The sequence below is a fragment of the Phalacrocorax aristotelis genome, chromosome 7 (genome assembly GCF_949628215.1).
Source record: "Phalacrocorax aristotelis chromosome 7, bGulAri2.1, whole genome shotgun sequence".
NCBI classification, from domain to species: Eukaryota; Metazoa; Chordata; class Aves; order Suliformes; family Phalacrocoracidae; genus Phalacrocorax; species Phalacrocorax aristotelis.
In genome coordinates this window covers 31722671-31750020 of record NC_134282.1, presented here as the reverse complement: position 1 = coordinate 31750020, position 27350 = coordinate 31722671, and the positions used below count along the sequence as shown (strand labels likewise).

At 49.9% G+C, this 27350-nt stretch overlaps 2 protein-coding genes across 3 annotated transcripts in view; one reads left to right on the top strand and one right to left on the bottom strand.

Moving 5' to 3' along the window:
* The first annotated feature begins 64 nt into the window (after positions 1-64).
* SORD (sorbitol dehydrogenase) lies at positions 65-21644 on the top strand. The gene is made up of 9 exons (XM_075099730.1): positions 65-228; positions 3804-3837; positions 4557-4721; positions 6393-6552; positions 8911-9029; positions 9507-9572; positions 17489-17664; positions 18492-18613; positions 20307-21644. The coding sequence occupies exons 1-9, from the start codon at positions 169-171 to the stop codon at positions 20470-20472; spliced, it is 1068 nt and encodes a 355-aa protein (XP_074955831.1). The 5' UTR covers positions 65-168; the 3' UTR covers positions 20473-21644.
* The window catches only part of DUOX2 (dual oxidase 2), a 28492-nt gene continuing 22666 nt past the window's right edge, over positions 21525-27350 (bottom strand). Inside the window, exons 25-35 of one of the 2 annotated variants that reach the window (XM_075099727.1) lie at positions 26662-26892; positions 26319-26418; positions 26152-26201; positions 25893-26020; positions 25537-25690; positions 24774-25006; positions 24465-24623; positions 24157-24312; positions 23944-24072; positions 23132-23491; positions 21525-21925 (exon numbers count right to left, since the gene is read on the bottom strand). In XM_075099727.1, the coding sequence (XP_074955828.1) occupies positions 23369-23491; positions 23944-24072; positions 24157-24312; positions 24465-24623; positions 24774-25006; positions 25537-25690; positions 25893-26020; positions 26152-26201; positions 26319-26418; positions 26662-26892 (1463 nt within the window). In that variant the 3' untranslated portion in view covers positions 21525-21925; positions 23132-23368. Of the gene's footprint in view, positions 21926-22590; positions 23492-23943; positions 24073-24156; positions 24313-24464; positions 24624-24773; positions 25007-25536; positions 25691-25892; positions 26021-26151; positions 26202-26318; positions 26419-26661; positions 26893-27350 lie in introns of those variants that run through there. The other variant, XM_075099728.1, reaches the window with a different exon arrangement.

Below are 27350 nucleotides of genomic sequence, written 5' to 3'. Positions count from 1 at the left end.
GTGCCAGAGCCTGGGGCCAGGCCTGCCCGCTCCGTGCCGCGGGGGCGGCGCCGGGCCTAGCGCGGAGGGCGGCCGGGGGCAGAGGGCCGGCCCCACCGTGGGAGGCCTCTGCCGGCCTTTGGACCCGGGCGCCGCACTGAGCCCAGCCGCGCGGAGCGGAGCTGAGCCATGGCGGCGCCGGGGCAGAACCTGGCCGTGGTGGTGCACCGAGCCGGGGACCTGCGCCTGGTACGGGCCGGGGGAGCAGGCCGCCCCGGTGCCGCCGCGGCTCGGCTCGGCGGGGCCCGGGCGGAGGGGGCTGGGGTCCGCGGCCGCGTTCGGCGGCCTTGCGGGCCGGGGACCCGAGCCGGATGGCGGCGGGGGCGGCCCCGCGGCGCGGCCCGGGCGGGCGTGGCGGGGAGCGGGGCCGGGGCGGGTCGTCCCGCCGCGCGGGCAGGCAGCTCCCAGCGGGGCCGGGGCCCGCTGGGGCTAAGCCCCCGCCACCGAGGCGAGGGGCACCCGTCTGTCCCCACCACCACCCCCGGTTCCCCCGACTGGTGCCGGGTCAGTGAGCTGAACTGGCCCCGGGCTGGGAGCGGGGAAGGGCAGTGGCTGCCCCAATGCTCGGGGGGGGGGGGGGGGGCTGACCCGTGGGGCAAGCGGGGAGCCCAAAGCGCGGGGGTGCCCCTTAGCCCATGGCTAAGGGTCGTGCGGGGGGAAGGAGGGGACGGGGAGCTGTTCAGTAGGCAGTCCCATGAACAAGGCATTCCCAGAAAGCAGAAATGGAGTATGATAGTTGCTTCTTTGGGCTGGTGAGAGCCAGGTGAAGAGCAGGAAGGAGGGTTCAGTGGGAGCAGCTGCCTGGTTCGCACCTGTGCGTGTGCTGGAGTACCCTCGTGGAGTACTATAGTTTTGGTTGGTGCTGCAGACCGGTTCTGCTTCTCTAACTGTGAACGCTTGGTTGTTCCCAGGTGCTGAACTGCTGTGGTGATGCTGGAGATTTTAGTTTACCAGTTTCGCAAGTGCCAAATGGGGGAAGGAAAATTTACGTGGGCAAACATTGACAGGCAGTTTTCTATACAAACAGTTCTGGCAGAGAGCCCTTATGAACACAAAGACTTTGGAGACCTGCATCAGTTTGTCTGGGGGGATGATTATCAGGGAAGCAGTTGATTTTTAACTGGTCCTGCACAGCTCAAGCGACACATGCCAAAGGCTAAGTGGTGTTCATGTGGGAAATTCATGTGTGGCTCCCAGCCACATTTGATGTAGCTGCAATTTCACGAGAAGCACGTGCAGCCTGACTTCTACTAGAAATAAAAGGCATCGCCACAGCGAGGGAGAATAGAGATGGTCCCTCTAGTTCAAGAACATGTTTCCAAAACCCAGTGGTTTAGAAAGGTGTATGAGACTTGTGAGGGTGGATGCTGGCTCCATCTACCTATGTTGCTGGTCTCTAAACTGGCTTACACCCAGATGCATGAGTTTTCCTGGGGATATTCATACTGCTGGAGACATCAGAGGTGATCATCAGTGCTTCCCTGGCCTTACTGGCAGCCCCTCAAGGTGCTTTCCTCCTGGGCTTCTTTAAAGTTTCTTTGCCACAATGTGAATGGCACTCATTGCATTGCCCCACTGATCATGTAAGGAGTCTAGGCAGTGAACTTTGAACTTGTTATCTGCATTATTGATACCTAAAGTTAGGTGACTTAATTTTCCCTGTAATTCCTGATTCTTGTGGATGTGTTTCTCCCAGGGAGAGTCATCGTGACTTCAACAGCTGACCTGCATCATGTGAAAATGTGTTGCTTCATTTTTGTTGGTTCTCCTCTTGACCTTAGGTGGTTGCCACAGGCTCACAATTGCTGCCACTTGAGGATTTATTGTTTTTTTTATGCATATCCACTCTTTATATGTCTCCTTTCACAGAAAACATTTACAGCATTTCCTTCACATCCTCAGTTACACCAGTTGCTGTCTCTGTGAACTTCTCAGTGAACAATGAACAGTGAGCAGAACACGAGTACTGAAATACTTCAGGGTCTTCCAGCTTGGTCACTCCCTGTTTTCTACAAATCAGGCAGGAGGATTCACTTCCTGTCAAGATGTCTGTTTTCTGGCACAGCTGTTGTTGAAAGAAACCTTTTTTCTGGGCTGAGGAATACCACATCCACGTTTTCAGCTACAAGTTGGCTTGGTTTATCTCTCACCATAGGCTGTTCTGTTCAGTCCCTTTGAGATAGCTGAGGTGGTCTGTACCTCTGATGTGTTACCAGATTGCATGCTTATTGGACATTTTCTATATAAAAGGTTACATCTAGACCAGCTTCTTTTAAAAATAATGTTCTGGGCTGTGTTCTTAGTGGAACAAAACAAACACCCTGCATAGAAAAATGCAGATATGGTTCTGAACATTGACAATTTCAGTAGTTTGAGTTGTACTTTGATTTGCTCTTAAGTCAATGGAATTGGGGCCATCTTGCCCACTTACAGCACGGATTATTCAGCAAGTATTTTGGCAGAGCAGCGCTTCGAGAATGTGTTTCCAGAATTCCTCTTTTCGTGATGTTTAGGTTGGTGAAGTACAAAGTATGAGCTGAGGAATATCCTGGGATTGAGAATGTATTTAATTAGCTAACAAGCAAAACAGTGCTCCCCAAAAGCAGGAAGGGATACCCTGCTTTCTCTGCAGTAGGGCAGCAGAAAATCTCATGTTTGTTGTTATGTAGCAGCTTCTAACTGGTGAAGCTAATATGGGGAGGGCTGCTGTAAAGTGATTGTTCATCTCTTAAATCCAGACATCAATTTTCTTGCTAACTGAAGATGCTCTTGCAAGGAGAAATAGCCGACTGTGGGCACACTAATGTATATTAATCGAATTTTTGAAGAGGAAGTGTGTGAACAGGAGGTCTGCTCAAAAGTCCTGTGCCCAGTTTTGGGCTGTGGGTAAGGGGGTCTAGATGCATGAAAATTTGAGCAGGAAATGGATTATGAAGTGCATTGTTAGCACTGACTACTTGGGTGAGGCTTTTCTTAGAGTCGTGATCCTAGAGGTGGGTGCTAGGTGGGTATCGTACTGTCTTGATGTTGTAAAACCCAATAAAATTATTCCTTTGTGTTTTGAGGCAGCTGAAGGAGTTCAGTGAAGGCAAAAGGCCTGCAGACCTTTTGGGTGGAAAGGTGATGTTGGGCCAAGTAACTACTTTTATAACTCTGGTTTTATCATTCATCCCATAAAGAGGTTTCATGCCAATTACAAGAGGAGTGACTTTACAAATTATTTGTTTACAATTGATTTATACATTGAGTTATGTAGTAAAAATATTTCCTGTTTTTATAATAATAATATAAACACTGCAATATTAATGCTTCATAGGTGAACTACCTAGAAATAGGTGGTTCAGAATCTTCCTTGTTACAGAAGGTGAATTTCTTTGCCAGCTAGCGGGATGAAGAATTCAGCTGAAACTTGAGGCTGTTCCAGGGCGGGAAAGTTCAGTATGTGGCTCTTGGCTGGGCAGGGAAGTAGAAATTACTGCAAAATAATTTGGAGAGTGGATTTACAAGCTGGCTGTGTGCTCACTATAATGGATGCCTGCATTACTCCACTGTGCAAGCAAAATGAGGTGAGCTTAGGGAGGAAGTGTAGACTGCACTTTTATATCCCTCCTAGTTGCACAGCAATGTCTTATTGAGCAGACAGAACCAAAAACCTCATCTGCCTACGGATTTACCGGAGCTCACCTGGACTGACTTTCCATGAGGTATTCCCATGGCTATGCACAAGCAGCTGAATGTCTGTTTTTTTTTCTTTTTGTCCATAGGAAAACCGCCCAATCCCAGACCCGGGTCCCAATGGTAGGTCTAGAGATGACCACTTCTCTCTGCTTTCTTTACTGATCTATTTCTTTTCTCACTCTCTTGTCACTCATTGATATTATAAAGAGATAAAATATTTCTGAGGAAGTGTAAAATAACCCAAAAAAGTATGTGTGGCTGAAACAGGTAATGCTGCATTTCTACTTGAAAGGAGGAGCTGGAGCAGTCACAGATACACCCCTTTATCTGGCTTTTTTTTTGCTTCCTGTTTCATCAGTTCATGTATTTCATATTGAATAGCTCTTGGGACATGTCAGGTGATCTTATTGCAGGACTAAATATTAGTAGGCTAGGCATATGGGCTGATAGAAATTTGGTTCACTAACTCTCCAGGGCTGAAATCACAGCTTAGGGGGAAGGAAAAATGAAATGGACTTGCTTTTTTCTTGTTCCAGTAACAGTGACGCCCCTCTTAGATTGTATCAGCTTTTGTTGACAGGGGTCTTACCATATTTTAAACTTTTGTGATTTGTAAATCCTTCTATAGTTTTGTATTTCAGCAGGTGTCTCATGAATATGCCATCCATCCTAATGCATGCACATGCAATTCTGGTACATTTATTTCATGCTAGTAAATTTGGATGTTTCAGTGCTGGCTTGGCCTTTGCTGTGGGGCACAGGGACAGCACTTGTGTTGCTCTCCCAGTGCCCAAGAAGGTAAGTTTTTCTGCAAGGAACCTTTCTTCCTTTTCTGGCAGAGGTCCTCCTGCGGATGCATTCTGTTGGGATCTGCGGGTCTGACGTTCACTACTGGCAGCATGGTCGAATTGGGGATTTTGTTGTGAAGAACCCCATGGTGTTGGGGCATGAAGCTTCAGGGACTGTCGTCAAAGTGGGATCAAGAGTGACTCATCTGAAACAAGGTAATTGGAATCAAAACTGTCTTTTTATTTGTTGCCCTGCTAATCAGATCCTGAAAATGTGTTGATCACAGGCTGTGTTTTTTTTTGTTAGGTAAATTTATCTGAGCTGTGAATTGCACAGTGTGACCTTCTCCTTCAAAGAGTGTCACTGTGCTGCTTGGCCACTGTAGTTTATGATACTCCTTAGGTGTGCTTTATTCTGGGATATCTTGAGCTGGCCTGACTTTATTTTAATGCAGAGCAGAGTGTGTGCTGGTACAAGGTACCTTTTGAAGAAGCTAGAAAAAGCTTCAGAAACCATGTGCATTGCTTTTGCCAACAACCTGCTGTTAATATTTCTTTGCTGTGTGTGTTCTTGAAGGAGCGAATGGCCTCCTGCAATGGAGAGAGGTCACTGGAGCAACTGTACCAGGTGTCATGGTGTGACCTGTGCAGTTTGCTGTGCTCATGAATATCCCAGAAAATGGGTTGAGCGGGGAATTTTGGAAAGTTTGCTGATGATAGCAACTTGGGCAGGGTGGAGAGGACACAGGGGAGCTAGCAAGAATTACAGAGAGGTGCCTTGGCAATAAGATGGAGGTGAAATTCATTCCTTGAGCTAGGAGCTGGAGAGACAACTCAGGGATGTGTGACGTAGGTCTGAAGGCTCATGGAGGGCAGGGACAAGGCACATAAAGGTTGTTCTCTGGTTCTTCCAATATGAGAGCATGGGACAGCGGGAGACAGGTGCAGCATTCACCGAAGATGTAGTATACCTGCAGGCCTCCTTGGCAAAGGATGACACGGATGCTAAAAGTTTACATGATGGAAGGTGGAGGAGAATTGCTTGGGAGGCCCCATAGCTGAATATAATGGGAGGCTGGGAGAACATTCAGTATGTGCTTGTCCTGCTACTTTCACCCCTAGACATCCCCTGTTGGCTGTATCACAGGTCATGTAATGGGCTAGACAGCTCTTCACTTCGTTCCATCCTCCTGCTTGTCACTGTGTCTGACTGAAAGCCTGTAGGTGGAGAGCTTCACTGAGAGATTTGGCTTTGATTGCCTTCCACTGCCAAATAAAAGGGGTGTCTTGTGTCTCTTGTGTACTTGCAAATTTGTCCTGCAGCATGTGTCCTTCCAGGAGTCTGGGCTACTCCACTGTAGCATCAAGGTGTCTCTGTTCCCTGATAAGTCCTGTCTCACTCCTGAGTGTGCTTCTGCACCATGAGCTCCCTTCCCAAGGAACAGCCCTTTCTAGCTGGCAGTGTGGTAGCCAGCAGAGCTCACCTGCTCACCTCCTGATTATTTCCTCTTCCAGTTACTACCAGTTCAGAAAGAAATCTGATCATGGTACGATTGCCTGGGGTGAGGGCTGCCTTTTCATCTACTAAGGTTGAGTGCAAGGCAGCTGGAGAGAGGTTTGTGTGTGACTGAGCTTCCATCTGCTCTGTGTCTGTGCCTCTGGAACACCGTCTCTTTTCAAGAAACTGTGAAGACCTTGGTGGTGAGGCCACAGTGAAGGAATTGTTAGGAACTTGACTGATGCATGCAGCATGATCTTTCTCAGAGATGTCCCTCATGCTTCTCTTGTGCCAGGGTTTCATGCTGCTTTCCATGGTTGTTTGGTGTCACTCATACCTATGTGCCCACTTTTTTTTCCGAGTAACACAGTCCGCTTTCACCCTGGCAGGTGATCGAGTAGCAATCGAGCCCGGTGTCCCAAGAGAAATGGATGAGTTCTGCAAAACTGGCCGCTATAACCTGTCTCCAACCATCTTCTTCTGCGCGACGCCTCCTGATGATGGGAACTTGTGCCGCTACTACAAGCACAGTGCCAGCTACTGCTACAAGTTAGTCGGTGCTTCCTCTGCAGAGAAATATATACTCCTGGGGGGAGGATTAGCTGAAGCGGTTGCCTCTTGGTCCTTTTGAGTATTGCAGTGAGCACTCTTTTCTTGAAGGCAACAGGTTTAATTGTTTTCTGATCCATAAATAACATGTATAAGGCTTGGATGGCAGCCATTTTGCAAAGGGTTTGTCAGGAAGGTGTAGTTTATTCCCTCTGGTGCCAGACATAAACATTTCTTGCACATTTCCTGGAATGTCACCACTGCTTTACCCTTTAATTATTTTCTTTTTCCCATTTTCTTCCTGCTCTTCATTTCTTTTCTGCTGTCATTTTATATCCTTACCTTCTTAGGATGGTGCCTGAAGGTCTTTGTCTGATTCTCTGAGCTGAGCTAGCTTTACTGCTGCTTTTCAGGAAGCACCACATTGACTGCTGACACCTTGCTCTGTCATTTGAAACAAAGTCATCCTCCTTAGAGGAACAGGAAGCAGTGACCCTGCTAAGCTTCCAACATTACACATCTGTTTTCGTATCCAGTTCAGCAAGCTTGAGTATGTTCTTAATTATGGCAGGACTGACATATTTGCTTATAAGCAAGTCTGGGCTTAAGTACTCTGGAAAATACACTAGAAACCCAAATAAACCTCTGCAACATCATACCCACATAAGTTCATTTACACAAGGAATTAGAAACAGTCTAAGGTAGTGGCCATGTGAAACTTGTCTACCTGTGGAGCTTGTTGTTTCTCAGACTGTGTGGAGCCAGTAGTTCCATGAGCAGGAACATCCTCAGGATTAATCTTTGGTGTCTGCAGAGGAAGCATTCAGGATCAAATCAATCAGGAGGAGGCACTCAAATACTCATCTCATGGGAATCCTAAGGAAGGAAGCTCCTTTCAAAGTGGATCCCAAGCAGCTGCTGTCAAGATGAGGTGCTGGTCTGGATGGGACTAACTTCACAATGTCCAGACCCCCTGTCACTGATTTCCTGTGTGTTGTTAAAATAACATTTTCTGACAACATCACGAGTTTTTGCCTGGGAGGAAGCGACTCATTTGTAGCTGTCTTCTTCCAGGGAGAGATCTGCTTTTTACTCCAATTTGAGTAAATATTACTTCGGCTACATTTTTTTTTTTTTAAGAAATGCAAAGCCTGGATCTGGTGCTCCTGGGTGCAAATCAGCAATGCCGTGGCCGTCTGATGCAGAGCAGATTCCCTGGCATGAAGTTATTCTGCCAGCCCAGATTTGCTAGGAAAATATAATGGCTGAGCTCACTGGGTTCTCACATATTTGGGCAGGTGTTGTCTATCCCTCTGCAGGCGGACAGAGTAATTTGATGGAGGTGGGATCATGCTGCAAAGCTGCCTTCCCCATTGATGGGGCAGTACCCAGACCCAGTAGGAGCAAATGTGATGCCAAACTCTCAGGCAACCGAACTTTTAGAGTCAGCCCTTCAGTGCCTCCAGGAGATAAGGGACATATAGACATTTTACAGCTGCCTTCCCACAACTGTCATTTCTGTTAACTTTGTCTTTGCGTTGGCCTGGCTGACATCTGACCTCAAGCTTCCCAGGGCTGTCAGAAAGGCTTTACTTGCAGACACAGCTCCTGGCACTCGCTGTATGAGAGCCCATGCTGATGGCTTTCTGGAGGAAATGGGATTTATTTCTGTCAGCAGTTCAGAAGGGCTTCGCCTCCCTCTGCTGTTTCCCATCACTTATGCTAGCTGCATTACAGTGCTGTTTCTGTCCAAAAGGTGTTTTGTACCCACTGTACACATTTTCCCTTACTGCTGGGAGGGTGTATGGTGGGACCAGTCCATTGATTGAAGCACTTGGTGCATCAGGGGAGGACATCCAGGGCGTGATGGGGAGACCTGGATCTGGCTTGATGTGGCATTGCTGTTGGCAGCAAGATGTTTTCTGAAAGCATGGAGCTGAATTCAACCCAGGTGAGGGGTCTGGGAGCTCACTGATGAGTCCCAGCCATAGGGTGGCCTTTGAGGTGGTGCATACACAACTGTGGGTTTTTTTCCAAGGGGAGTGAGCAGCAAAAAATTTTTAGGGTTGACTCGCCAAGTACTGGCAAGATGGTGTGGGGAAGTTTGTGGATCTCCATTTGTCGCTTAGGCAAACCTCACTGGTATGTGGTTTAGGTGTACTTGATATTGCTTCAGAGGAGGGAAGGAGGCAATATAACCTCTTGAAATGCCTTCCAGCCCTGCATTTCTCAAACCGAGGGTGAGAGTGTGTTTTGCTGCTGTGATTCAGACCCGTGTTTGGTTTTCGAGTGTCATGGCTTTCCTCATCACCCTCATAAACCTCTTTGGTGACTGTTGCATGTGTCTGGTCCTTGCAGGCTTCCAGATAATGTCACTTTTGAAGAAGGCGCCCTTATCGAGCCCCTTTCAGTGGGGATCCATGCCTGCAAAAGGGCAGGAGTCACTCTGGGAAGCAAAGTCTTCGTGTCCGGCTCTGGTATGGTGAATGTATTCAGTCCTTGGTTTCTCTGCCTGGCACAGTGTGGAGGGGGATGGACAGTGTGCAAGCTGTGCTTCTAGGCTCTGCTGTAAGCGTGGGTCATGGCAGAGTTACAGGAATGCCAGGTAGGACCTTGAGTCTGTCCTTGCCCATGCTGCACTTACAGTGCTGCATTTTGAACAGCCCGAATGCAAAGTGCAGTGTCTGGGTGTGCTGAGCCTACCAGCTCGACAGAGCAGAGGAGCAGGTGGTGTTTTCCTTGCAGAGTCCCTTGTGTAGAAATAGCTGCTCTCTCAGCAGCTGGTCTCACTGCCCTGGGATCGTGGTGATGCTGTGATCCCAGACCTGTCCACCTGGAATCACAGTTGGAGCCTCCTTAAGCCTAGGAACATGCTGAGCTCTGGGCATGTTTGGAGCCTGTGGCTGGTGCTGTCTGGCAGTTGTCTATGTTCTCTTTCTCCCTTTTGTACCCAGGACCAATTGGCCTTGTTAATGTGCTTGTTGCTAAGATGATGGGTGCAGCAGCTGTGGTAATTACAGGTAAGTCCTTTTAACCCTTAAGAGTGTGCCTCTTTCCCACAATACAACACTTTGACTAGTTCCACATTATTTCTTCAGGGTAACTGCTGGGGAAGGCAGACCAAGCACAGTGGAAGGTCTGTTCATGAATGGAGTAGTAGCATGCCTGTCCGGAGGGAATTGTAATGAACACCTCATTCCCCAGGACAAGACTTTGATCTTTGCACTAATTGGGATCTGTAAGAAGGTGCAGGTTGCAACTGGTACTTCTCTGCTAGGTTAGCGGACCAGGATAACAACTTCTGCTTCCTATCACAAACTGTGTGGGTGGAGTAGCTACAGTGCTCCAAGGAGAATAAGCCAGAGTCTAATGAGTGGTCCTTGGATCAAGGCTAGAGACCTTTTTCAGACTTTGAGCTGGTCTTTTAGGAAGAAGCAATATGTATGACAAAGCTCTGGGTTATAGAAGCTCTGCTTGCTCCTGGTACCTCTGATCACTGACTGTTTTCTTTTTTTTTTTTTTCCATTTTGAGCTCTTCTGACCTCGGCTTTGTGTTTTGCCTTTGGCTCATAGATCGAGCCTTGAGGATCACATAATCACAGAATGATAGGGGTTGGAAGAGTCCTTTTGGAGATCATCTCATCCAACCCACCTGCTTGAGCAAGTAGACCAGTGAAGAAGTTTTTTCTCATGTTTAGGTGGAACTTCCAGCATTCCGACTTGTGCCCATTGCCCCTTGTCCTGTTTTTGGGCACCACTGAAAAGAGTCTGGCTGCATCCTCTTGACACCCACCCTTTGATATTTATAAGCATTGATATGATCCCCCCTCAGTCTTCTCCAGGCTAAACAAACCCACATTACTCAGCCTTTCCTCATGAGAGATGCTCCAGTCCCCTGATCATCTTCACAGCTCTCCACTGGACTCTCTCCAGTAGTTCCCTGTCTTTCTTGAACTGTGGTGCCCAGAACTGAATGCAGTACTCCAGATGTGGCCTCACTAGGGCATAGTAGAGGGGGAGGATAACCTCCCTTGTCCTGCTGGCCACACTCCTTTTAATGCACCCCAGGATGCTGTTGGCCTTCTTGGCCACATTGCTGGCTCAGGGTCAACTTGCTGTCTACCAGCACTCCTAGGTCCTTCTTGGCAGAGCTGTAATCCTACTTATTGCCCTGCTTCTACCATGCAGGACCCTGAACTCCACCATCTTGTAGTCACTGCAGCCAAGGCTACCCCCAACCCTCCCATCTTCAACTAGACCTTCTTTGTTTGTTAGCATAAGGCACCAATATTTCTCACTTGCTCCCCCAGGGCTTTATAGTCTTCCTTGGTTCTGCCCAGGCTCTGGCTTATAGCATCATTTGTGCCCACATGCAAGAGTAACAGGGGATAATAATCTGTGCTCTTGTCAAGTTGTGGCATGCTCTCAGCATTGTCTCAGACCTTAGGTCCTGGAAGGGAGCAAACCTCTCGTGACTCCCTGTCAGGTTGGCAGATGGGCACCTCAGTGCCTTTTAACAGAGAGTCAGCCACTATGAGCACTCACCTCTTTTTAAAGTATTCACTCAGTGTTGCTGGTACAGTTGCAGACCTTGCTCGTAAGTGTCTGCAGCTGTTAAAACTTCATATCTGTTGTTGGTGTTGATGCGGGAGGGTGGAGACTGAAGTGGGGCCCTGCTTTTGTGGGTCACCAGGATCCAGGGTGCCTCGTCGTCAGTGGTGTCTGCTACAGGAACATGGGTCTGAAACTGCCTGTCTATCTCCGCCTTGGCTCCACTAACAATGCACAGCCTTTTAACTGTTTCCTGCAACTCAGCCACCTGATGCAACAGATCATCAACCCGCGTACACCTTGTGCAGGTACTTACCTTTTCACCAGGAGAACGGTCTGGGCACTTGCTGCAACCTACCACAGGTTTCATCTTCCTGGTAGTGCTTACAGACCCTGATTATATTTGCTTCTAATCATCACCTAGGCATGCAGACCAGACAACATAGCATATTTTATACTCTTTGGAGCTATTCTTAGAAATTTGCTCTGAGCAGGTTTTTTTTCCTTCTGCTTGTAGTGCTAGATGGTGACCCAGACGTGTTTTCACAGTCCTTTCTGTGTCCAGCCACATTGTCCCTCTCTAGTTCTCTTTTGCTCCCTGTCTTTTTGCTGTCCTGCTGGGGTGTTCATTTTCCACCTATTATCTGCAATGACTGAAATGACCTTTTCAGGGTCCCTGCATTTCAGAAATGGGCCTTCCTTGCATAATTGTGTCCTGTAGGTTTCTAGTCCACTGCCGCTTGCAGCCATGTTTTTGCCTAGCTGTGGCTGGAAAACCGCTGAGCATGGACATCACACCTTTCTGGGTGTCTACTCCAGGACTGCACCACCTCCTAGTGAAGAAGCTTTTTCTGGGGTCCACTTACAAACTGTCAGTTGTGGATATTTCCCCTTGTATTCTCTGAATACAACAACTGAAATTAGTCTCCATCATCTTTGCCACTTCCCTTCTGGTTGTTCCAGACAGCCGTTCAATCCCCACTTCTCATTGCACTGGGTACCCAGCCCAGCTACCTCCACCTCTCCTCAAGGGTCAGGCTCTTCTCTGTGTAGCTTGCCCAGAAGAATTGAGAGCTGGAGTAACCTCAGGGGTTCCCTGGTTGAAATTTCCACCTGGGGTTTTGACAAGGCCTGGAAGTGGTGTTTCTACTACTCTTTGATCCTTCTGAGCAGTGGTGGCTGGGAGGAGTGGTTACAGGTATAGCTAGACAATGAGCACAGGTTGCTGCAAACCTCCCATGTTTTGGGCCAGGTGTATTTCTGACCTCACTATTACTGTGTTTCCATTTTGGGTTGAGAGGCAAAATTCAAGTCCCACCCTCTTACCTTTGCGGAAACATTATTCAGTAGAGCTCATGTCAAAACCAAGACAGATTATTGCCTTCTCCTCCCTAAATCCTCTTGCTGCCAAGTCCAGGGTGCTTTTTGCTCTGCCCACCCTGCAGGCGTGTGTTTGGTGGATGTGATCAGTCACATTTTGTGAAGACTTGTCACTTGAGGATGATGGTTGCTATAGCAGGAAAAGCAACTCTGCTGCTTGAATCACGTATGAGAAACCTTGCTGCTGAGCTGAGCTGGCGCAGGGGCTGGTGGGTAACCCGGTCCTTGGGTGGGGAAAGGCTAGCTGAGCTGGCAGGGATTTGGTGAAGCTGAGGCAGCTGATTCAGCCTGCTGCCCCATTCCTGGTCCTGCCTGGGTGTATTCTTCCCTATAACACTGGGAGCTGCTGTTGCTTCTGCCTGTAGACTGCTCCTAGGGACCTTTGGCAAGCAGGTCTGTATGGCATGTGCCATAGGCTCCAAGCAGCCATAGGAAGTTCTTGGTACCTGGTTTGTAGCATCAGCAAACTTGGCTACATGGAATTGACCCCAGCTTATCTTTATGTGTTGGCCTAGGTAATGATCCTGACTTGTAGACATCTCCCATGTGAGAGCTGTTTGGCTGAGATGCTCAGAGACACCCATGGAGGTGCTGTCCCTAGTCAAATATTTGCATGTGACATGAGCTGAGGAATGGGTTTAGGTTGGCTCATTGCCGCTGGGGATTTTGCTGCCCTTCTCAAGGAAGTGCTTGTTGTGTCGGCTTTAGGAGCCAATACCTGTGAGGTGACTGTCTGCCCACAAAGGCCCTCTTGTACTTTTCTACCAGATCTTTTAAATTCATTGCCTGGAGTTTTTGTGATGTGTTTGTCAGTGAAGAGCTTTGTCTGCACAGCATTTAAGGCTTTAAATGTTTGTGTTTATTTTGACAAGCCACACACCAATATAGAAATATCTAGAAGAGCTTTTTCTTGACCTGGGGAGAACTCACCTCCTACAGCTTCTGTGGTGAGTGTCTTTGGCACATATGGAGTCAATGAATTCTTGAAAGTTTCGTCTCTGCCGAGGGCTCAGCTCCCTTCTCTGGGACTCCCAAGAGCAGCTGGCACTGTAGCTGGTGACTAATGGTCAGCTCTACCCTTCTAAAGGCTTGTGTGTGCCAAAGCTTGCCCTTCCTCCCAGATATGGCAGCTTGCCTGATAAAAGGTGTTAGTACTTCTTATAACCTTTGCTCTTCTTCCGGAAGTGTTTTATTGCTGGCAGACTAGAGTTCTCTCTTTTGCTGCGTGGGAGGGGGTTGATTTATTTAATGGACTGCAGTTGGGTGCAGAAGATCAGTTTGTTTCATGGGTCCTCACCTACTCTTCCCTAAGGTCTATGGCTTTTTCCACTCTGCTCCTGAGTGGGTGTGATTGGTATTCATGGGCAACCTTCTGTCCTTCTGCCTTGCTGTGGACATTGGTGTTGCTCTGAAAAGCTGTTTTTCTCCTTAGAGGCATCTAAAAGAGCAGCCTTATTCCCCAGCAAGTGAAGTGACAGTTTGGGTATTCATATGGCAGTGTTGGGCTGTTTTGCCTCACTCTTGTCTGTCACTAAAAGTACACTTAGTAATTCCTACTTAAGGGAAGCTATTCCCCTTGCACTATCTAAATCTGAAGTCCTGGGTGCTGGTGCTTCCAGAAAGCCTGGAAGTCAAGGTCAAGGAAGGTGAATAACTGGACAGAGATATAAATCACTCCTTTGTGAAAGAAGATCAACATAGGAAGTGTGAGGCCTTCAAGAATATTTGCCTGTTAAATTGGCTCATAAACCATCATGAGAAGCTTAAATGTAATTTGATAACTTCCGTGGGAGCAGAGATGCAAGAATGGGCTACTCTTACTCTGGCAGCCAAAACTTTAATTAGCTCCAGATAATTTCATTTCGCTTCCAGGCTGGGAAGTAAAAACAAATTTCTGACTAGAGGTAAGATGCAACCCTTTACTTGTATAATTGACCAGCTTCCCAAGAGTTCTGTGGTGTTCAGCCACAGTAAGGTTTAAAATCCAAACGACTTGGTTCTTCTCAAGACTCACAAGTGTCTGGAGCTCTAAACAGTATGGTAACCTTCTCATTTGATAACCTGCAGATCTGTCAACTTCAGTAAGTGCTTAGCAGTGATTCACTTAGGCCAGGTGTACCAAGATGTTATCACAGTCCTGACGGGTCTGACGGTATTGCTGCTGTGAGGACTTTCTTCCTGAGCAGGTCAACAAACCAGAGGCCAACTGTAGGAGAAGTGTAGGGTTTTGCTGCCTGAGAGCAACTTTTGTGGCCACTTTGAAATGCATTGGCTGGCAGGACAGCCTGTCTCTCCTCTTGCTCCAGGACACTGCCTCTGGATATATTTCTGCCAAAGAGACAATATAAAATATATTAATGAGTGGGCAGATACTACAAGCAGCTAAATCCAGCTGTATCTGCTGCACACTGGTGTTTTGAGTAGGGCACTTTATGGGGTGTTTGGTCCATTGCTTGGAGCACTGTTGAGCCCCTGTAGTCTCCTTGCTGTACACTGAGGTTTGGGAGACACCAGCCATGCCAGGCCGAAGTGCTTCTTAGCTCTTCAGGTGCATCAAAAATAACAGCTCTTGCTGCTTGGGAGGTCTCTGAGTGTTCCTCTGCTAGCAGAGGGTCAAGCTTTACTGTACACAGGGCCCGAGGCCCAGTACTCAGAGCTTGGGAGGGACAGATATGACTGATGCCTCCTGCAGCCATAGGAATGAGAATGCACATCAAGGCTTCCGGGGCGACGCTGCCCTTACTTTCAGCCTTGGCTTTTCCTCCTTCGTCTGCATTTTATTACTCTTTGTTCTCTGTTCTTGAAGATCCTTCCGCAGATCTCTTGGGTGCTCATATTGGTGGGTGTGGCTGCACCCAGCTTCCCAAGCCCTCCAGCTGCTTGTGGGAGCATGTCCATTGCTTGCCCCAGCTGTAAGTAACATCATGTTTGCTGCATGACGGGCTGGGTGGGTCCTCTGGCCTGGCTTTCTTCCAGCGCTGGGGCTGAGTTAGAGTGGCTCATGGCAGAGAAGTGGCCTTGCCCTCCTTCTCTTTTTCCTTTAATATTTCCCCCTACCCCCATCTTTGAATTTTCTGAAGACTGTGTCCTGGCGAGGGCAGTATTTTCTTCTTTGTGGTGCGTATGCTGTGTGTCCTGGAGACAAATGTGCCCCTGGCAAAGGCATGATTTTCCGAGTCTTCAAGCCTAGGACCTGTGACAGAAGACAGTTCCCACCCCTCAATCTTGGGTCTAGGAAATCTTCAGTTTTATTCTCCTTTGATCTGGATGTCTTTTCCAGATCCAACACACTGGCCCCTGTAGACCTCTGCTTCAGTGCAAGGCAAAGAGGCTGTTTCTGCTTGGGAAATGCCACTTTTCTGCTGTCCACCTCCTCATCTCCATAGATGTCCTGGTCACCAGTGGTGCCTGGAGAGGGATGGGTGGCATCCTTCCAGGGGACATGGAAGAGAAGAGGCAAACAGCATGGCTACCAGCCAGGGCAGCTCGCTCCATGGTGCAAAGTGTTTTATGGATCTTCAGAAGATATTTTAGCACTGTCAAGAGTACAGCCATGCCCTCACAGACATTTAGCATCACCAGCTTTGTTGCTCTTTGTTAATCAGATATCCAAGGTCCACCATATTACCAGATCCACTCCCTTTTTCTTATGGGTTTGCCTGCTAATTCATCTGTGGCGGAAACTGCCTTGAGAGGTGCTCAGTAGCCTCTAGTGCTGTTACAAGGAGGGTAAAAGGATGGAAGAGGCCTGTAACAGCAGGGATGCATGTGGTGTTGCCAACGAATGCTTTCTGCAGTTCATTTGTTTGAAAGCATCTGCTGGTGGTTCATTGAGGAAGTTCTGAGAGAGCTCGTGATCTGCTCTCATCCGGTACTGTTAGAAGTGAAATGGCCGCATAAATGATCCTCTGAGCCCAATGTCTCTGTCAGAAAGGTTTCTTGGTGCTGTGCTGTCCATAGCCGCGTGATTTCTGAGCCATCAGGGTGCAAGGTCAGAGCAACCTTGCCTCTCCCTAGTGCTCTTTGAGAGATATCCTTGAGGATGTGAGCACTAGCAAATCATCTTGAGAGCCAGAGAAGGAAAATGCAAAAGTGAGTAGTAGTTTTTTGCCTCATTGTAGGCTCCTACCTAGGTTAACTTGCTGAGTGTATGTAAAATGGGTTTTTACAGCCCTTTTTCACTTAGTGGATTAAGTTCCCATGTGAATTAGTGAAGCTGCTTCATGAAAGAGTCATGGCCAGAGAGGCACTGGGCAGTGCAGGGCTAGACAGTGGCAGCTTTGTTAAGACACGCGGCACTGTTCAGACAGGGCAGGCATAGGTCAGCACTGCCCTGTCTGTCCTGCCCCCCTGCTGTCTTTTGCCTTTGCCTGTGCTGAGGTTCCTTGGCTCTGCGGTGAGTGTTGGAACAGTAACATGCAGTAGCCCAGGGCAGGCACAGCACCACACCAGTGCTCGGCCATGGCTGTTCCTGCTGCAGTTCCTGCATTGATGTGCATGCTCTTTGGCCTTCTTGTTTGTCTTGGCACACTCTTGATGTTTCTGCAGTACCAAAGAGAAACTGGGAGATCTATGAACTGATGTTCTCATAGAAGATACCCCTTGTGTCTAGCAGTGACAGCTGTTCTTTCGCTTGGACATTGCTTTGCATGGTGTGGTTTTCATCTGTGAGTTTATACTTCAACCTCTTCAAAGAACCCCAGATGAGTGTGCTTCCATCAGGGCTCCTTGATGGTGGCCTACTTACATAAAGGGTGGGAAGCGCTTTGGTCTGGGTGGTCTAGTAAATTCTTGAGAAGGTGCTAGTGGACTGGAGTTTTCCATCTTCTCCTACTATGTAACAAATACTCTCTTCTCTTCTGAGATAGTTGACAGCTGGTCACCAAAGAAGGTGGCTCTGTTGAGACATCAGATGGAGGTAGGAAGCACATTGCAGGCTCAGGTTCTTGCTCCCCTTCTGCTTTATATAATGTTCCTGTTCTTGACTTGTTTTGTCTTTCCCCAGATTTATCTGCCTCTCGCCTGCAAAAAGCCAAGGAGGTGGGGGCAGATTTCACCATTCAGGTAAAGAACGAGACCCCACAGGAGGTGGCCTCCAAAGTGGAAAATCTTCTTGGCTGCATGCCCGAGATAACTGTGGAGTGTACAGGAGTGCAAGCCTGCATCCAGGCTGGCATTTATGTGAGTACCACTTGTCCCCATGGTAGTGCAGTGATGGCACTGGCTTTCCTCTTTCTGGGATGCAGCAGTGAATGACAGTTGTTTTGCTCCCATAGTGTTTAATTTCAATGGGCTTGGTGTGGGGGAGAGAAGGTGCTCATTAGACAACAAACTAAGAGACAATTAAAGAGATAATGTCTTTGCAGACAGCGTGGAGATAATTGTGTGATTAGATGCTCATGTGCTCTCAAAGAGTCTACAGTAAGAAGACCCTGAAACCCAAGCTTGGCTATGCAGGAGTGTCAGGCAGCTGGTACAAGTAGGGCTGCTCTTCCATTAAGTTGAAGTTAGTCCAAATAAGGGGAATAATTAAGAAAGTTAATTCTAGCAGGTGAAGAAAGCAGTTAAGGAAGGGATGTTTTGCTGTCACGAGCTGCCTAATGGGAGGATATGGAGAAAGTAGTGCAGAGTTTCACAATGAAACAACAGGAGACAAGCTGCAGAAAGAGAAATTCCAGTGGAGCCTCAGGCTCTTAGTTTTAAATCTCTCCCATTGAAATCCAAAAAGTACTTTCTGTACTCCTAAGTGCCTGTCATTTTTCAGAATGACATTTAGCTACCAAAATCCTTCAAGAATTTTTGAAAGACTGCTTTTTAAGCTTTGTTTATTGCATGTTTTGTGCTTAAGGGCTCCTTACAGCATCCTGCCTCTCCCCTGGCTTCTCTGCTGTGCCCTGGACAGTCCATTACAGCCACAAAGTGTGGCTTTATTTTTTTACAAACCTCTGTGTAGGCTCTGGTGACTGTTTTTTTGCAAAATATAACATATTTGTGTGTTTGCTCTCCAGGCCACTCGTTCTGGTGGGACCTTGGTGCTGGTGGGGCTGGGGCCTGATATGGTCACCGTGCCCATTGTGAATGCTGCTGTGCGGGAGGTGGATATCCGGGGGATATTCCGCTACTGCAACACGTGAGTCTCGTGCAGCGTGGCCTGATGTGTCTCCAAGTCTCTCCTTAAGAAAGTCTTGCTTTCCACAAGGAGAGATGACATGGAAAAGGCTGGTTTTTCTTACACTTGGTTAAACCTCATGTCACACTGAAATGCCAGTGCTGCAGTGCAGACAGTGTGAGTGATGTGCCTTGCATTTTCTGCCTTGGCTCCTGGAAGAGCCCTGCACTGCAAACTTGACCACACCAAAGCAGCCCAGCTGGGTTGTCCCACTGTCCTATTTCATGCAGCATTTGGTGTAAAGAAAGCAAGAGACCCAGCAAACCCTTACTTTGCTGTAAGCAAGCAGGCCAAAATGAAAAAAGAAAAATCATAATTAGCATTTGTGCCTTCAACTCATGCCCTGTAGAAAGGGAAGGTCAGATGCTGGGGGTATTTTGGAGGACACTGGCTTGTCCACAAGTGTGCTGGCTCATGGCATGGCAGAGAGGCACACACAGCTTTTAGCTGCTTCAACCCTTTGTGCTGGGAGATTTCTAAGCAGCAGCTTGGCCTCGCAGAGAACCCTGCCACTGCTTTGTGAAAAGTTAGCTTCCTCCTGGCATCCTCCTTCCTAACTGTTATATTGTCAGTTTTGAGGCAAGTGATATGGGAATCCTAATTCTGGACAAAGAGTCAAAATCCCATCCTGTGTCAAGCCTTGCTGGTTGTGCCCAGCTCTGCCCTCCTTGCTTGTCTTGGAAGGAAATCATGTTGTCAGTCTTGTTGGAGATCGGTGAATGCTTGGATGAGCAAGATCCATGTTTAATTTTCATCATTTTGCTGGAGCTGAAGGTATATCTGGAGCCAGTTTGAAGGTGTGTGCGCTCTCTATGGAGAATTGAGCTGGACGGCTTGTGGACAGGCAGGTCTTTCAGCGTACTGAAAGCTGGCCTTGCCCTGAAGGCAGGAAATGGTCAGCTGTTCTCTCTTTGGTCTTGTTCTTGGGCAGGGCTCAAGACCCAGCACTGCACGCTTCCAGCCTGTTTCTGCTGTGTTCAGAGCTGTAGTTTCTTCCTAGCAGAGCAGGAATTTGTGCTTAGTCTGTAGAGGTTGTTTCCCAGGAATGATTTATGAAATGTAGTCAAGCTCCTTAAAATGAGAAATTTCTTCAAGTAGGCTGTTTGGGAATTAGATTAGCTGCTGCGTCCTTTATATCCCCATCATTCTAATTTGGCCCCTTCAAATGGAGCAGCAAGGCAACCAAATTGCATGAGTCTCCACCAAACAGGAGACTGGAAGCTGACTGAAGCTTTTCCTTTCTCCCTGTGCCAAGTTGGTGAGTTTGAACTCCACAGTGATCAGTCTGCAAGCAAGGAGGCAGGGTAGGAGGAGAGGGGCACACAGCAGTTTTGTTTTTCAATTGATGCTTCAGATGTATAATTGTTTCCTGTGATTTTCACTTACTCAGCCTCTTGAGGGTGATGTACCACAAGCAGTCCGTGTATAGCAGTGCCTGCCTTCTCAGTGCTCAATAGCTCAAAGCAGTTGTCTTGTCCCATCTCCTATGCCTGATGTATGAGGTTCCCCCTCTGGAAGATTGTTGGTGGGCAAAATTCCCCTTGGTTGCCTGGCCTGAAGAAATTACTGTAATGAAACCAGGCTCCTCCGTGTTCTTTCCATGGGTCACCAACTGGTGACTGCTCTCATCTCCTGCTCTCTGTTTCCCTTGCAGGTGGCCCATAGCAATTGCTCTGCTTGCATCCAAGCGGATCAATGTCAAGCCCTTGGTTACACACCGCTTCCCCCTGGAAAAGGCTCTTGAGGCGTTCGAGATCACCAAGAGGGGCGAGGGGGTAAAAGTCATGCTGAAGTGTGACCCCACTGACCACAACCCCTGAGATGCCATGCTGCCTGGCCCTCTCCCTTGTTACACCGCCTGCCTGAGATGGAAAGCATGAAGCCGCAGGAGGCTGATGCATGGCTGTTGCATGTTTACACAGTCACCTTATGTAGGCGCTGCTTTGTAACAGAGCTAGGAAATCAAATTATAATGAGGGTGAATGGCACTGAGGGATGCACCATTAGAGTATTAACAGGTAACTACAAATGGAGAACCAATAGGGAATAGTTTGAATCAAAATGCTGCTGTTTGGTTAGAGATGATGGTTCATATGGTTGGCTCTTCACCGGCAGACCCCATGCAAAGGAGAGCCTGGGTCTCTCTGCATGTATTGGGCAGAGCCACCTGCATGGCCGCGGGGTTTGCCCATGCAGGCACGTTGCCGGAGGGTGTCACCAGCCACATGGGCGAAGCAAGGACAGAGATGCGATGCTGGCGCTCCACCTTCCCGCCCCAGCTCTGCCCTGGGGCTGTGCTTGCTGCAGCTCTTGCCATACTGCAATCCGTGGGCACGGGATAGCCCTATGTGAATACTCTGCCTTCCAGTCGCACCCTCCCTTGGGGATGCTTAGGGACTGTAACAGCCTGTGAACAAAGCCTGGCCAGACCATCTCTGTGGGAAGCACCTGCACATTCAGGTCATTCTCTCCATGCTCTTTGCAAATAGCAAACTGGGGGCCCAAAGCCCAGAGCCCAGGGCTTTTTTGGAGAAGATTGTCTGGAGGCCAGGTGCGACCATATCTGCTGTGTAAGCACCCCCAGCAGCTCCCTGTTGGGCAGAAAGGAACTCTGCAGAGTGGGCTGGAGTGTGTTTGCTGGTAAACTGCCCTGTCTTCACCTGGGACTGCAGAGAACCCTGTCCTTATGTGACTCCCAAGGAGGGGTTGCAGTTGGGGGCACAGCTCACTTTTAGCGTGGAGGGAAGCACAGGCGAGAAGAAAGGGGACAGCATCACTCAGAGGTTTTACCACTGCAAATGAATCATAACTTTCGGGGGTTATCAGGCCTTCCTGCTGAGTTTGTGAGCCATGAATGAGGTACTAGCAAGGTAGCAGGTTGCAGATAACAAAATCTAATCTTCAATTATAGTCATGTTAATTTTAATACTGGGAGATCAGTCCCTTTCTTGGGCCAGTACTGAACTCTCCTCAATAAATGCTACCTACCTGATGTGTCTGTGTCCATTGAAGTGTTGGGCGGGTGGTTTGAAGGGGTCTCTGACTTTGGGTCCTAGGCACTGTGCAGACCCCTGGGCTGTTGCGCTGCTGGGTCTCCAGAGGTTGCAGGTGAGTTCAATGCTGGCAAGCACTATGAAACCTTAAACAGCCCAATAGTTTGCAGATCAAAGCAAGTATTTATTGCAGAGGTGGCTAAGTTAATCTTGGCAGAGGTCGCAGCTTGCAAGTCTGTGCTGTGTTCTACAGGGCCAAGACATAATCCAGGCGAACTTCCTGTAGCCAGAAGGAGAAGTGGTCAAATACCTCTCAGAGTAAACGGAGTTGTTAATGTTTGAGCCTGAGCAGGTAAAACCTACCCGGGAGCCTGGCCCTGTAATCAAATGTTGCATTAGCAGAGCCCATCCAAGAACTGCTAAAATGCACCTTGCTGAAGGGTGCGTGGTGGCTGGGGTGGGGAAGGCTGCCCAGCTTTTGGCAGTGGGGGTGAGCTGGAGCTTCTTGCTGAGCCGTGGGACTCTCCTGGCCCCTGACTCCGGTGCTGGGGGGGGCCCCATTGGCATGGCTGGGAGACCACTGGCCATCACAAGACCCTGTTATTAACTTCCTGTGGGCCTGGGGGGTTGTTTAACACCCCAGGGGTGTAAGTTATTCCCATGGCTCGGCTTCTTTGATCCCATTGGCTTTAATTTGCTCCCATGCCAGGTCTTGTTGGGAGGGCATTGCTACTGATGGGGCATTGCTGGGGTGCTGTGCCTAGGCTCAAATCTACATCCCCCCCTCCACCCCATGTACATCACCAGTGCAGGGAAAACTTACTCCTCTTTAAACCATTTCCCACTGGGTAGATGTAAATACTCTGTAACAGGAGCACGGCCAGCACTATGCCCCAAGTACTGCAAGGCTCCAGGTGACCAAGACCCAATGGCAGGAGGCAAGAAAATGTTTTAGAGCTTCAGTCGGCTTTATTTAAGCTCAATCCGAGCCTGCAAGGGCAGCAGCCCAGTGATGCAAACCCAGGCATTAGTTAAACAAGCACAAATGATCCCTGATCAAGGGATGGGATGCTGCTGAAAGAAGCCCGTGCAACCACAACTAAGGCCCTATGCAAACCCAGGGAAGGTTTGGAGCACTAATGAGTAGGCACAAACAAGCGCATTAGGGAAGCTAAGCCTGTTTCAAGGAGACAGATGGTGGGGAGCAATATGGTTTCCCAACCCAAGTGCATGCTGCCTAGGTCTTCGGGAAAAGTGCTGTGAATTCAGGTTGTGCTGGCACCAAGCGGTTCCTCAGAGCTGTTCAGCGCCATTCCCTGTGTGACCCAGCAGTGCATGGGCTCTGTCTTTAGGGATTAAGGTGGCAGAGTTGGGCTTGACTCGAACACTGGGTTTTCTGGGATGGGACACACCAGCCCTACCCTGGGTGTGGGGCTGCAGGAGTGTGTGGATGGTAGCAGGATGCCCTGGGCTCAGGGGTACACACCAGGGCTGTGCAGAACGATGCTGGGATGGCAACACTTTATTGGTGCCCTGGGTGCTGGTCTCAGCTCTGTGGGTCTTGGCAAGTGTGCTCTCCGCCATGGATGGCTTTCTCCCGGGGATGGTAGTGGGTGGGAGCCCAGGACCATGACCACCCAAAGCATTGCTGCACAGGTGCTGGGGTTGAACACACATTTCCAACGAAGATTGCAGTCGGAGGGTGAAATGTCATAGGGTAGGGTCAGAAATTCTCATAGTGATGTGCAAAGTAGGTCTGGTCATTCTTGTTCAGCTGCTGACAAGCCTTTTCCACGCTCTTCGTCATCCCGGGCGGGCCACAGCTGAACACTCCGATCTTCTGCACCTGGGGGAAGAGGGAGCCAAAGGGATCAAACCCAGCAGCACAAGCTCTCCCCCCAGCCCAGTCCCCCCTTAGCCGCTTGCCCTCTGGCAGCTTTGGGCACAGGTGCTGGTTGAGCAGTATGTCCTGGCCTGAGGAGGCTTTTGTGGAGGTTGTCACTTCCCCATGGAGCTGCTGGGGCCATGGAGGAAGAATGGGGTCCCCCAGGGTCTCTGCCAGCTCTGGGCAGTGGCTGCAGCTGGGGTCTTGCCATAGCATGGGGTGTTTGGCTGGTACAGGGCATTGCTGACTTTTGCAGCTCACCCTGGATCCGGAGGTGAAGTGGTGTTCATGCCCCTTCTGCCCTGCCCTTGGTGTGTATGCCACCATGGCCTCCAGGACCTCGGGGACAGGCTGGGGCCGGTCCTCCACACTGGCCGGTGGGAGACCCCCGCTGTCCCCAGCCAGGCACTGACCTCGGGGTGCACCTCCTGCAGTGAGTTGAAGAAGGGTACAAAGGGAGGGCGCCCAAAATGGGTGATGGAGCGCAGCCCTGTGAACAGGCTCTTGTTCAGCACTTTCTGGAATTGCCTCTCGCAGATGTACTGGAAGAGATATCAGTGCATGTCAGATGGCCCAGCATGGCCCTGCATGACATGGCATCCTCCCTGGCAGGTGGCCAGGCTCACCAGCATGGTGGTGCGCAGGTCGAACTTCTCGGCCAGCTGCGTGATGTAGATGTGCACGGAAACCAGGTCGTTCCTATCCGCCTCCTCCACCTCGTGGATGATGTCTGCCATCCACTCAAACTGCCTCTGTGTGCGCGTCACCCAGATGAAGTAGATCTGGGGACAAGGCTCAGCTTGGGGCCGGCACCCCACACATGCCCATGGGGCTCCTTCCCAGATGGGTTGTGGGGGGATTTTGCTCCCGAAGAGGCCACCAGCAGCAGGAGGCATCTCAAGAGGGCTCTTGTCCTCCAGATGCTTCCTCTTACCTTCTTACACAGCAGCTTGGAGCTGATGGATGACTTGAAAACCAGGTCTTTGAGGATGGATGCAAAGGGCGTCACCCCGATGCCTCCTCCCACCAGCACTGACACCTCAAACTTGTTCCACTCCTGGTGGCCCTCCCCAAACGGTCCGTCCAGATAGAGCTGGAAGGGAGCCAGCTGTCAGCAGAGCATCTCCCTCCTCCACTTACCTACCTTCAAGGCTGGAGAAGTGCCTCAGCTGGGCACAACCCATTGCTGAGATGCTCTTGGGCTCAGATGTCCCCATTCCAGAAGAAACAGCATGCGGCGCACCTTGGGCAGCTTGCTGATGAGGGCCAGGCTCTCTGGGGAGTAGAGCTCCCGCAGTCGGGTAGTCCAGGGTCCCACAGCCCGGATGTGCAGGCTCAGTGTGTCCTCATGCGGTGCCGAGGTCAGGGTGAAGGGGTGGTACTCAGTGGTGCCCAGGTCCACACAGGCAATGCGCACCCACTGCCCGGACTTGTAGTCAAAGTCTTGTGGCCGCTGGAACTGGAGGTAGGTGACACCTGGGGGGGACAGGGATGGGGACATCATTAAAGTGAAGACATTGATCACTGAAGAGTAAAGGCTGGGGGAGATGAGTGGGCTCAAGGGAAAATGGAGCATTAGGGTTGTGCTCAGGGTGGGCGGGAGCCAGCCTGGGGACAAGCCATGGAGCCAGGCACAGGGCTCAGGATGCGGGAGAGGCCTTGCTGGGGCACAGCCCTCTGGCCAACCAGTTCTTCTTGGGTAAATAACTGATCCTAGGGTGTGATGGCCTGAGCTCTGTGCCTCAGTTTCCCTGCCTGTGGGGGGGCGTGGGACAGGAGACCCTTGCCATGCAGGAGTGCTGCAAAGGCATCAGGGCAACATGTGTAATGGGATGCCAGCTCGAGCCACTAGCACATGTGAGAGCCAGCAGGACATTTCCCGGCTCCCGAATCACCTATGTGCCACCTGGGTTGGGAACTGCTGCCATCTCAGTGCTGGCAGGGCTGGTAGCTTAATTTCTTCCATTGCTGCAGCCTCAGATGCATGACCGGAGAGGATGCAGTACCTGAGGGCAGAAGCTCGGCTTTCACCACACTGATCTCCACCTTCTTCCTGCTCAGGCTGAGCAGCTTGTCTGCGCTGTAGATGAGAGCTGGGATGATGAAGTAGATGTGGAAGCGGGGCTGCTGGATCAGCGCATAACTGCCATGGATTATGACCTGGGCAGGGAGCAGCCCACATCAGCACAGCGCCCAGCATGGTAAGCCATTGCCCTGTGTCTGATTTGGTGGCAGCTCAGCGGAAGTTGGGAGCCACCAGCTCCTTTGGGACCTCCCCATCTATTTCATCTTGTCAGCCAGGCTGACCTGCAGGCTTGTGATACGTTGGCACCACCCTACCCTCCCAGACCAAATGCTTTACCAGGACATAGAGGAGCACGTAGAGATGGTGGGTGATCCAGAAGCCCTGGAAGCTGACGCGTCGGAAGTGGTGTGTGGCAAATACATACATCACAGCCAGGATCACAAGCAACAGCACTCCAGTCATGCCTGTGATTGAAAAGGTTGGGAGTTCCTGTCGGGGATCAGGGAAGCCCTACAGGGGGTCCGCCTGGGCTGGGCAGAGGGCTTCCCACCCTGGGCATGGACGTGCAGGTGGTCTGCCTGCTAGGTGGTCTCACCTGGAATAGTCTGGAAGAACCACCAGTAATACTTCTGTGGGAACTGTGACCTGGAGAGGAACAAAAGATTGCACCATGGAGTGGCCAGAGAAAACTCCTCGTTTCCACTTTCATTCCTGTCCATCCCCAGGACACGCTGTCTGGACTGTGCTTTAAATTTCACCTACCCATCGTCCATAAATACACTGGAAAAGAGGCAGGACAACACGCTGAGAGGCATGACGGAGAAGATGTAGACGTTCACTACATGACCTGCAGTGTGGAGCACTGTAAAAGACAGAAACCAGGGGAGAAAATTATCACTGTTGCTGTGGATGGAGATGTGGCAGACCCTGCTGATATGTCCGGGGACCTGGCAATTCCTCCTCTTCTCTGGTGCAAAGCATCTATACCTCTCCACGCTCCATATGGCTCTTCAAGCTTCTGCCCAGTCCTGCTGTGCCGTAATGGGCTGATCCTCCTCCTTTAGCTGTGGTTCATGGGCAACACATCCCCCAGCAGCCCACCTACCTGAGAAAATCAAGGCTGCCATGGCAACCCAGCGGTGGAAGTCCACAGCAGCATCAAAGGGGATGTAGTGATTGAGGAAGGTCTCCCGCAGGACAGTGATGAGGTTGCGGCACATGGTGAGCAGGATGTAGGAGTACATGAAGGAGATGCAGGCAGCTGATCCCCGGGAGACAATGATCCCCACAAAGGTGGTCTGTGCGATTCCAGTGCTGGGGGATGCAAAGGCATAGTCTGGGGAGAGAGAGCGGAGGGGGCGTCAATGCACCTGACACTGAGGGCCATGACTGCTCCTGCAACAAAGGGACAGCACCTGTGTGGCTCCACCAAGAAAAGGTTACCAGGGATGGGGCTGTGTGGGGACAGGACAATGATTCTCTGTGTCAGACCCCCCCCTAGAGCTGCTGGGTGACAGGGTCTCCCTGGAGGTCAAGGAAGGGGATTGTCCTCCTCTGCCAGGCATTGTGAAACTGCATCTTGGTACTGTGTCCTCAGTTGATAAAAGGCATTGACAAACTGGAACGAGTCCAGCGGAGGCCATCAGGATGGGTGGGAGCTGGATGTCACATAGGGGAAAGGCTGAAGGAAATGGCCTTGTTCAGACTGGAGGAGGTAGGTCAGAGAAGGCCTTGTGGCTGTCTGTAACCCCGTAATGGGTGTTACAGAGGGGAGAGAGACAAACTCTTTCTCAG